The sequence below is a fragment of the Physeter macrocephalus genome, chromosome 18 (assembly GCF_002837175.3).
Source record: "Physeter macrocephalus isolate SW-GA chromosome 18, ASM283717v5, whole genome shotgun sequence".
Lineage (NCBI taxonomy): Eukaryota > Metazoa > Chordata > Mammalia > Artiodactyla > Physeteridae > Physeter > Physeter macrocephalus.
This window is the reverse complement of record NC_041231.1, coordinates 71,067,834-71,079,577: the sequence shown is the minus strand read 5'-3', so window position 1 is coordinate 71,079,577 and position 11,744 is coordinate 71,067,834. Positions and strand designations below refer to the sequence as shown.

The 11,744-nt window shown below is 47.4% G+C and overlaps 1 protein-coding gene across 1 annotated transcript in view; it reads left to right on the top strand.

The window, feature by feature from the left end:
• Positions 1 to 3,405, top strand: part of ETV7 (ETS variant transcription factor 7) — a 7,942-nt gene extending 4,537 nt beyond the window's left edge. The window contains 3 exon segments of the mRNA XM_024121727.1: positions 2,183 to 2,283; positions 2,396 to 2,474; positions 3,307 to 3,405. Coding sequence (XP_023977495.1) covers positions 2,183 to 2,283; positions 2,396 to 2,474; positions 3,307 to 3,405 — 279 coding nt within the window.
• The last annotated feature ends 8,339 nt before the right edge of the window (positions 3,406 to 11,744 follow it).

Below are 11,744 nucleotides of genomic sequence, written 5' to 3'. Positions count from 1 at the left end.
GCAAGTAATATTCCATTGTATATATGTACCACATCTTCTTTATCCATTTGTCTGTCAATGGGCATTTAGGTTGCTTCCATGACCTGGCTATTGTAAATAGTGCTGCAATGAACATTGGGGTGCATGTGCCTTTTTGAATTATGGTTTTCTCTGGGTGTATGCCCAGTAGTGGGATTGCTGGGTCATATGGTAATTCTATTTTTAGTTTTTTAAGGAACCTCCATATATTCTCCATAGTGGCTGTTGTTGGGATCATTTTATTTTGGGAGATTCCGAGGGACAGGCAGTTACTTCTTGAGGATGGGGACTGTCCCTGGAACTCAGGAATCTTGCCTTCTAATTGCTTAATTCCACCTTTGCTTAGCATTTGAGGCTTTCAAAGCATGCTTACGTGAATAGTGCATCATTTGCTGCTAAGCCAGATGAGGAAGCTGGTACCCTGGAGGAAGCTGGGACAGAAACCCAGGTCTCAGGCCCCGCAGGACCATCAGATGTCAGGGCTGCAAAAGCCTGGGGATGACCGAGGCCAGCATTCCTAAGGTGAGGAGCGCCCATACCTAAATGGGTGTCTGCCAGGGGATTTTAGGTGGTTTACTCCAAATTCTACTAATTATTTATTTTAGTAAGCATTAGGATTACAAAATTTAACTACTTTGTTTTTTTCTTTTTCTTTTCCCCCTGCATCGGCAGGCGGACTCTCAACCACTGCGCCACCAGGGAAGCCCTAACTACTTTGTCAATCTCGTGATTGACAGTGGTGATATAAAACCAGTGTGCTAGTCTATAAATAAATTCATTTAGGTTAAAAAGAGGCTTTAAAGAAAACTATTAACAATAATGATCAGACTTCCCTGGTGGCGCAGTGGTTCAGAATCCGCCTGCCAATGCAGGGGACACGGGTTCGAGCCCTGGTCCTGGAAGATCCCACCTCCTGTGGAGCAACTAAGCCCATGTGCCACAACTACTGAGCCTGTGCCCTAGAGCCCGTAAACCACAACTACTAAGTCTGCATGCTGCAACTACTGAAGCCCTCGTGCCTAGAGCCCATGGTCTGCAACAAGAGAAGCCAGCACAATGAGAAGCCCCGCGCATCACAGCGAAGAGTAGCCCCCGCTCGCCGCCATTAGAGAAAGCCCATGCGCAGCAACAAAGACCCAACATGGCCAAAAATAAATAAATAGGTTAAATAAATTAAAACAAACAAACAAAAAAACCAATAATGATCATCTGCAATATATAGCATCTCCTAAAATGGCACAGCATTTGATTACCAAGCACTGCTCAGAGGGCTCTGCCTGTATTAACTCATTTAATCCTCACAACAACCTCATGGGGTGGATATTATCAGATGGGGAAACTGAGGCACAGAGAGGCGTATCAACTTGTCCCAGTGTTTGCAGCCAGCAGGTGGCAGAGCAGAGACCTGAATCCAGACCATGTAGCTCTGGGCCCCACCCTGTTTTGTGGCCTCTGGGTAGTGCTGGTGGCTGGAAGGATGCAAATGACTAAAGTTTGGGTGTGCGTATCTGGAGGGAGGGAAACTGAGGCCCCGAGAGCAGCAATTCCATTTAGTGAGCACAGACCACATGTTAAGCACTGTGCTAAGTGCTCTTATGGATTAGCTAATTTAATGCTCACAACAAATCTGTGAGATTGATGTTTTTATCTTCATTTTATAGCTGAGGCAACAGATGCAGAGAGGTAAAGAAACTTATCCAAGGTCACACAGCTGCCAAATGGTGGAGCTGGGGCTTAAACTGACACCAAAGCCCAGCCTCTTTGTCCCTACTCTGCACAGTCCACTCCCCAGAGAGAGGAAAAACTGACTTGGTCAAAGTCACACAGCTAGGTGGCAAGGCCCTCATGCTACCCCACCATGCTGTCTCTCCTACTAACTATATATTTATTTGTTACTACTCGTGACATTTGCCATTTAAAAGCAACATGCAATTCACTCCTGCCCCATGGGTCTCAGTCAAGTAGGTGACAGAACCATCCCATTGTTTCTCCCCCCGGCCTTCCCCTGTCTTTCTCCTTCCCAACACATGAGAACTTTCATATTCCCTAACAGACCCCTGGGCTGAGGGGCTTAAGAAACCGTCCAGTCCAACCTGCTCCCTCCCAGGCCCGGAAGGAGCAGGGTGGGAAGTGGGGGGTGATGTAGGGCTGCTTTTCCTTCCAGAAGCAGGTGAACGTGACCTATGAGAAGATGTCACATGCCTTGTGCCCCTACCATAATCTGAACATCATTAAGAAGGAACCCGGGCAGAAACTCCTGTTCAGGTGAGTGGCCTAGGGGCCAAGATGCCAGGGGGAGTGGAGCTGGGGTGGGGTGGCCTGGAAGCCCTCTGAAGCTGGGGCAGGGGCTGATTTGCAACTGGGGCCTGAATTCCAGATTTCTGAAGACACCCAGGAAGATCAATCAGGACAAGGGCAGCAGCAGGGAGCTTCTGGAGAGCCAGGAGCAGGACAGGGTGACTTCAAGAAGGAGATGCTGGTAGTCTCTCTGTGAAGGACATGTGGACTCCCGACACCGGGCACCAACGGGGCAGAGACTGAGTCTCCCACGAAGGCAGCTAGCTGTTCCTCCCTCCTCCCAGGGCATCAGGGAACCCCAGCTGGGTTTTGCACTCTCGGATCAGAGCTGCTGTCTCAGACCTCAAAGCTGCCTGGGGACCTGGAACAGCTGAGAACTGGCAGGCCTCACCTCCAGGACACTGTGGGGACATTCTTTGGGTAGGGCAGCCCTGGTTGCTAAGTGGGAGCACAGGGAGTGAACTTTCTCCCTACCCTGCCCCTTAGTACCTGCCAGCTCAGGAGAGGAAGCCAGTCACTGAGAGAACATCCAGCCCAATTCCTTCAATTTATGGAAGAAGGAAGCAGAAGTCCCTCACTGAGCCTCAGTTTTCCTCATCTGCAAAATGGGCACGCTCATGAAAACCATCCTCAGGGGGCTGGTGCATGAAATGGAAAAAAGAATTACTGCTTTGTCAACCTTAGTAATGATAACAATGATGATGCCTGACAGTTAAGTGCTTACCATGTGCCAGGCCTTGTGCCAAGGGTTCTACCTATATTTTATCTCATTCAATTCACATACCAACCACCGTAGGTTTAAAGATGGGGAAATGGAGGCAGAGGCTTGCAGAGCTGGGATGCTTCCCTCGAACCCAGTGCTGTGACCTGTTTTCTTTTAGTACCTCTGAATGTAATAGGCACTTCTCAAGCAGAGGCCATAGCCCTACCTCTCTGCCCTTAGCATCTTCGTCAAGTTTATTTCACCTCGCCCAACTCCCTTGTCCTCAGTTTTCAGTCCTTGGCGACTCTGATCATGACCCAGTAAAGATCGCCCACCCCGCCCACATCCTGGCTTCCTATGCTCCTAAACCTGTATCTGCCAATTGACCTTGGGCAAGTTATTCTATCTCTTTGGAGCCTCAGGTTTCTCATCTGCAAAATGGGGATGCTATTCTTTACCCGACCTCACAGGATTCCCAGAAAACTTGAATAAGACCGTAGTTGTGAAGTACATGACTGCTGTATAAGGAATTAAGAAAACTCTGCAAACCCAAAGCTGCTCTAAAGCATGAAAATGCCTCTGCTATTGGTTCAGCTTCTCCTCGCTGTTCCCCAGTCCCCCAGGTACCTCCCGATGGGGTAAGAGCCTCTGCCCTTGCAACTCCGGGGAAGCTGGGGGAGAAGGGGAAGGGAGTGTTTTCAGTTCATTGAAAACAGAAATTCCTGGATTCGCATCTTCTTTTCTGGAAGGAGGAAACCACCTCTGCCTCTTGCCTCCAGCAGGTCAGGAAAACACCCCACCGGCCACCCCCATCTGGCTGGGCCTGATCTGGCCTTGGGTCACTGTAGCCGAGAAGCTGATTTGGGACTCAAAGCTGTGACTGCTCATAAGCAGGGAAAATCCTGGCTTAGTCCCGTCTTGGGCCCTGGACAATTCCACACTAGAAGGGGCCAGGCAGGGGCCTCGGCCAAAAGGTTTAGCAGGAAAATCCTAGGCCCCTCTAGTCTTCCTGAGACTGCTCCATCTCCTTGACTTTGCTCCAGGATGAACCCATGCCCCATAGCTTTTCTCATCATCCCCGGCCCAGAACTACATAAGTGGACTGGGAGGGACCATCGAAATCAAGTTGTCCAGCCTTTCCTCTTACAGACAAGGCAGCTGAGGCCGGAGAGGGGGAGTAACATGCCCAAGGACATACAGCCCAGCTCAGCGTGCTGCCTCCTCAAGGTGCCTCATTTCTAACTGTCTCTCATCTCATGGGTCCAAGACGTAGAGGTTTAAATGAGAGGATGGAGTCATAAGTCACTTCTTCCAGTTATGACGTTGGCATCTGCCTGCTGTTGTGTTAATGGTTGTCAACAGCTGCATATCCCAAAGACTATGTCTTCACGGCAGGGGCGGGGGGAGTGTTAAATCTCACCCAACGCTGGGACCGTTGGGGCCAGGAGTGATCAGTGGGCTTGAGCAGAGTCCACCACCCCAGAACCCAGATCCCTGGACTCTCCACTCAGCTCTGGGCTGAGCTGCACCCCGTTTCTCCAGGAACTTTAGGCCCTGGTCTGGGATGGATGCCTGGGTGCCAGGAATAAAGGGATTCATTCAGCCCTTCCTTCCATGAACATTAGTTGAGCACCTCCTGTGTACCTGGCACGAGAGGAAGCTCTGGGTTTATATCCATTTTTTACACAATTAAATTCCTGAAAAGTGGTGGATCACTGAAAACAACATATATCAAGATGGACTTCCTCACAAATCATCTTAACAAGCAGGAAATAGAGTCCCATGGTTTGAAAAAGTAGCCAGCCACGTCCTTTTCTGCCAGATTACATTAATGTCAACAGTAAATAAAGAGTTTATGAGAAAAAAGTGAGTATATTAAGAAGTTCATGATACAAGTCACTGTCTCCATCCAGTCAAGCCATTTACAGCACTAACCCAGGAGCATGGGCTCCATCATGTCCACCTTCTCCTTATGTGGATTCTTTTTTTTTTTTTAAGGTTTTTTTTGATGTGGACCATTTTTAAAGTCTTTATTGAATTTGTTACAATACTGCTTCTGTTCTATGTTTTGGTTTTTTGGCTACGAGGCACGTGGGATCTTAGCTCCCCAACCAGGGATCGAACCCGCACCCCGTGCATTGGAAGGCAAAGTCTTAACCACTGGACCACCAGGGAAGTCCCTCCTTATGTGGATTCTTGCCAACAAAGTCTTCTTCTCTTGAAAGGAAGCTCCAGATCTAGTACTTCCCCCCAGCTTTACTGAGACATGATTGACATATAATGTTGTGTGAGTTTAAGGTGTACAACATCCAGCACTTTCTCCCATCCTAGTGGCCCTGCCACGTCTCAGGCTCTTACTGCAGGAAGCCTGGGCTGATGCTGGTGACCCAACGTCTTTCTCATGCAGGATCCTAGTTGTGACAGCCTTTCTTGGCTTCTTCCTCTGGTTCCTTCCTCCCTATGGTGTTAATCTACATTTTCTAGTCAGGTGTTCTCTTAAGTTTTATAGGGACACACAGAAAACACACACACTTACAGAGCAAGGTCCTGATGCCTCCAAGCCATCCAGGGTCTGGTCGTGAACGTGAAGGTGGTCTAGGCTCAGGAGGAGCCCTGTGCAATGCTGGTGTCAGGTCCCCTCGGTCCCCTCCTCCACACTGGCTTGACCACTCAGTTTGATGACCTCTGAACTAAGCCACTCCTGGGACAGCCCCAAAATTTGGGTGGGGAGTTTTTTTTTTTTTTTGTGGTACGCGGGCCTCTCACTGTTGTGGCCTCTCCCGTTGCGGAGCACAGGCTCCGGGCGCACAGGCTCAGCGGCCATGGCTCACGGGCCCAGCCACTCCGCGGCATGTGGGATCCTCCCGGACAGGGGCACGAACCCGTGTCCCCTGCATCGGCAGGCGGACTCTCAACCACTGCGTGGGTGGGGAGTTTTAAAGTGGGTTGTCCTGAAATCAGAATGTGCATGTTTAAAAAATATTTTTATTTTAAAAAATTTATTTATTTAGGCTGCATCACTCAGCATGCGGGATCTTAGTTCCCTGACCAGGGATAGAACCTCTGCCCCCTGCAGTGGAAGCTTGGAGTCCTAATCACCTGACCGCTGGGGAAGTCCTCGAAATATTTTAATCGTGATCTTAATTTTTTAAATTCCCTAATCCTTGTAAATTAACTGCTCCTATGGGGAGGGCTGGGGGTGGTATACAAAGGAGAGTTGGGCCCTGCCCTTGGGAAGTTCACACATCAGTGGGGGAAGCAGAAGTAGCTGATGAGAGGACTTTGTTGCAGTCCCCAGGGGGAGGTCACTGAGAGGTGAATGTGGAGAACATAGTGGCTCTGGTGAATTCTGCTTGGGGGGGCGGGGGCAGGGAGAGTGTCCTAAGGAGATCACACAGGCTTCTGCTCTGTTTTTCTCCTTCCTTTTTGGAGGGGTGAAGTCTGGAGGTGCAGTGTGGAGGAGGGCCTTCTGATCATGAGGGGTCAGGGAGAATGTGGGGTGCAGGGCAAATGGGAGCAGGGAAGACTGCAGAGGCCCATCCCTGCGGGAGGGCAGAGGGGGTCCCTGAAGTTCATGCTGGGGTCAGCCTGGATCACTCAGACAGGGAAGCAGGCCAGGATTGGGGCTGAGACCCTGAGAGGGTGAGGAGAGAGCCTTTAGGAAGAGGGAGGGGGCCGCCCTGTGTCTGACCCATGAGGAATGCAGGGGGAAACTCCCAACAGCACCACCTGCGCATAACCTATTTCATGCGGCAGCTGGTGCTATGAGGATATAAAACATTGCTTGAAGCCCGTCCACAGGGAGACTTCAGTTGTTCACCCAACAGACTTTACTGGGAAGCGCGGTCCCAGGCCCTGTGCTGGCCCTGTGCACCACGTCACAGGAGGCTGACTGGCCTCTGACACCCAGATCTAGGCTTGGGATGGACAGTTGATTAAAACTGTGCTCTTTTCTCAGGAATGAAGTGAAACTGGAAGGAGAAATGGTGAGAGGAGCAGCTGGCCCGGGATGGGGGCACGTTCCCCGCAGGGGCAGCTGAGCCCTGTGGTTCACCGCCCAGAGCAGAGTCTGAGGTGGGAGCTGGGGCCCATTTCAGGGTTTTAGGAGGGATGAGCAGAATCCAACGCTCACCTCAGATGGAGCTGCACTGGCCCACTGACGCTCAGATGTTTTCACGTCTGTTCACATTAAATGAACTCCGTGTGGTAAGGCTAATGCATGGAGCTCATCATGGCTTCTACGGGCAGTTACAGAGCCCTTTGATGATAATAAATGATACAGTAAGATAATAAACAAATAATAGTGTAAAAAACATAATGAAAATATGCACTTTGGCAGACAAAATCTTTCAGAATCTGATACCCACGTAGCAAAAACATGGAGGTTTTTTTGTTTTGTTTGTTTACTTCTAGGCAAAGACAATTCAGGGTCACTCCCAAATACAAAGATGAGTGGAATGAACAAATGAGCCTCCTCCTGCACCCTTCCCCCACCCTCAGGTAGCCTCCCAGTTTGTCATCCCAGGAATCCGGAATAAAGTGTGGGAAGGGCGCATTCCCTCCAAATCCAGGGATATGTCTCAGCAACTCCTGAGTGCTGTTAATAGTTCTCCCTGTACTAGTGACCTCTCTGATGCCTGCTGGTGCCTGGCCCAGTGCAGGGCGCCCCCCTGAGTTCTCACAAACCCTGTGGTCCTCACGAAACCTTTAGAAATTCTATTCTGGTTTCACTGCTTAGGATTCTAGGGACACTCAGGCTGCAGGCTTCTCTCCACGGAAGGGCCTGCGGTTTAAAACCATGTTCACCAGGTGGCGCAAAGCCTCTTGTGTTGGTGTTCGGGCCACTTTCTGCTGAGTGTTCTGTGACAGAGCATGCCTGCCCTCTCCTACTAAGATGTGAGTACAACTCTCCAGCTCAGGCATGCTCTGTAAGGAGACATCCAGCCCCTGCTTCAATACAGGGATGGGGAGCTCACCACCTCTCTGGGCAGAGTTAGTTGCAGGAGTGAGGGTGGAATTGAAGGTACCAAAAAGCTACCTGTTCAGTGATGTCACCCACCCTTTCCCAACCAGCAGGGCAATGGTTTCTGAAATTCCTAGATTCCCAGTCTCTTTGTTGGGAATAACTTATCTGCTTTTCTTATCACCTTTTCCCTGAGTAGTTTACCAACTTTCTGAGCAGAGGACAGGGGTGTGTTAAAAGTCTATCTACCCTCACCCCACACAGTCAGCCACTGATTAGGAATCAAAAGGACTGAGGCTCCCTCAGTTCCCTGGTGGCTTTAGTGAAGTCAGCCTCCTGGGCCTAAGTTTCTACATCTGTAAAATGAGTAACAGCATCTTCTGCCCTGCTTGTCACATTTTCTTGAGAAACTTCAAATGAAATAATGTATTCATTTACTTCACAAATATTTATTAAGCACCTATGATACACTAGGCACTGTTCTAGAAACTGGGGAATACAGTGGTAACCAAGACAGATGAGTAAGTGATAAACACAGCATATGATGTCAGGTGGTGATAAGCACCATGAAGGAAAATAAGACAGTTAAGTGAAGGGGCCAGTTTTAAATTGAGCTGCCAGAGATGTGAAACGCTTGTGAAAGTAGAAGCAAGTCATCGTCACGTACATCAACTTTCCCCCTGTAGTCTGCTATTTATTTATTTTTGGCTGTGTTGGGTCTTCATTGCTGTGCATGGGCTTTCTCTAGTTGTGGTGAGTGGCGGCTACTCTTCGTTGTGGTGCGCGGGCTTCTCGTTGCGGTGGCTTCTCTTGTTGCAGAGCACGGGCTCTAGGTGCGCATGCTAAGTAGTTGTGGCACACGGGCTTAGTTGCTCTGTGGCATGTGGGATCCTCCTGGACCAGGGCTCGAACCCGTGTCCCCTGCAATGGCAGGCGGATTCTTAACCACTGCGCCACCAGGGAAGTCCCTACCTGACCCCTTTTCTTTGGCCTATGGTTCCCACCATAAAAGTCACGCCTGATATAGACAATGTTGTTAGTTTCTGTTATGTGCAACCAAACTCAATCCTAATGGGTATGAATAATGCAGATGGGAAGGCCAGGAGGAGAAGACCAACATGGCCCAGAGCTATCCCTCTCTATCCCCCTCCTTTGCCCATGGGGGAGCCACAAGATAAGACCAATGAGATCATAAAGTCTCCTGAACAGACCTTAACGCTCCAGGTTACTCTAAACACTCCAACTCAAGGAAGCCCTGTGTATTATTCACAGTGCTCTGGCTGGAAAGCCCCAGGGTTCTAAATATGGCCCTTGAAATCCCAGTAATTCTGATCAGGAAGTGATTTCCCCTCAGTAATATGATTGCCCACTCCAGCCAGTGACATGCTTAGGTTCTCAACCTGTGGCAGGGGATGGGGGTGGTGCTTATCAGGTTCTCAGGGAGCAGATGGTCACAGTATGCAAATCTCCAAGAGATTCTGAAGCACCTGAAAAGCACTTTTCTTCTCACCAGCCCTCCCAAGCATCAGGATCTGGCCCAGTTTTAGGGATGGGGAAACTGAAGATCGAAGATGTCGAGGGGAGCTTGAGGGTCCGGGATCTGGCTTTCACTCAGAGCCCCCTCCAAGCTTTGGAATAGACCACGCCAACTCCATCCCTCCACAAACACTAAAGTGATTTGCAATTTTTAAAAAGTTTTGTTTCCCTAGCTGAACAGTGAATAAATCACCAACTCGGGTCTTGGTCGGCATCAAAAAGAGAAAAGGGGCTTTGACAAAGCAGGAGATCTGAACCAGAGCTGACAGCGGAAGGTCCTCAAAGAAATAACAGAAACAAAACTTGGTGGCTCAACCACATCTTATTTTGAGCAAGATGAAGTTCTTTTCTGATAATACAAATTAATTCATCTGACTCTAGAGTGAGGAAGACATGCCCAGATCAAAATCCAGCTCCCGTTCAAAGGGAGCCAGTCCTGATGATTCTGCACCTACTGTATTAGTTAAGGTATCTACTGTATCAGTTATAGCCTAGCATACAAACGGAAATCTCAGCAGCTTATTAGCATGATAGACATTTTGTTTTGTTTTGTTTTGTTTTGTTTTTCTTCCAGTTTTATCGAGATATAATTGACATACAGCACTGTATAAGTTTAAGGTGTACAGCATAAGGATTTGACTTACATACACCATGAAATGATTAGCACAAGTTTAGTGAACATCCAAAATCTCATATAGATATAAAATTAAAGAAATAGAGAAAAACTTTTTTCCTTGTGATGAGACTCAGGATTTACTCTCAACAAGTTTCACATGTAACATACAGCAGTGTTAATTATATTTATCATGTACATTACATCCCTAATACTTATTTATCTTTTAACTGGAAGTTGGTACCTTTTTACTACCTTCCCCCACCCGACACACACTCCGCCTCTGGTAACCACAAGTCTGATCTCTTTTTCTATGGCTTTGTTTGTTTGGTTTTGAAGTATAATTGACCTACAACACTATGTTAGCTCCTAATACACAACATAGTGATTTGATATTTCTATACCTTTCAAAATGATCATCAAGATAAGTCTAGTTACCTTCCCATCACCAAAGATATTATGTAATTATTGACTCTATTCCCCACACTGTACATTTCATACCCATGACTCATTTATTTTGTAACTTAAAGTTTGTACCTCTTAATCTCCCTCACCTATTTCTCTCCTCCTCCCATCCCCTTCCCCTCTGGCAACCACCTGTTTGTTCTCTGTATCTATGACTCTGTTTCTGCTTAGTTATATTTGTTCATTTGTTTTGCTTTTTAGATTCCACATATAAGTGAAATCATACAGTATTTGTCTTTTTCTGTCTGACTTAATTCACTTAGCATAATACCTCTAGGTCCATCCATGCTGTCACAAATGGCAAGATTTCATTCTTTGTTATGGCTGAGTAATATTCTGGTGTGTGTGTGTGTGTGTGTGTGTGTGTGTTCTTTGTTATGGCTGAGTAATATTCTGGTGTGTGTGTGTGTGTGTGTGTGTGTGTGTGTGTGTATCACATCTTCTTTATCCATTCATCTATTGATGGGCACTTAGGCTGCATCCATATCTTGGCTACTATAAACAATGAATATCTTTTTCCATCCTCTTTCGGTCTGTGTGTCTTTAGATCTGAAGTGAGTCTGTTATAGGCAGCATATATATGGGTCTTGTTTTGTTTCCATTCACCCACTCTATGTCTTTTGACTGGAACATTTAGTACATTTACATAAAGTAATTATTGATAGGCACCTACTTATTGCCATTTTAAAAATTGCGTTTGGGTTGTTTTTGTAGTTCTTTTTTGTTCCTTTCTTCTTCTTTTGCTCTCTTCCCTTGTGATTTGATGACTATCCTTAGTGTTATGTTTGGATTCCTTTCTCTTTTTTTGTGTGTGTATCTATTATAGATTTTTGGTTTGTGGTTACCATGAAGTTTATATATAACTATACAACACACACACACACACACACACAACTCTGCATAATCCGTGGCCTGCCACGTATCTTCTAACTTCCTCTTATAGGTTGAATTGTATTCCCCCAAATACCTGTGTTGAAGCCCTAACCTTCAATACTTCAGAATATGACTATGTTTGGAGATAGGGTCTCTAAAGAGGTACTAAGTTAAAACAAGGCCATTACAGTGGGCCCTAATTCAATCAGACTGGTGTCTTATAAAAAGTGGAGATTAGGAACTCAGAGGGATTCCAGGGATAGGTATGCACACAG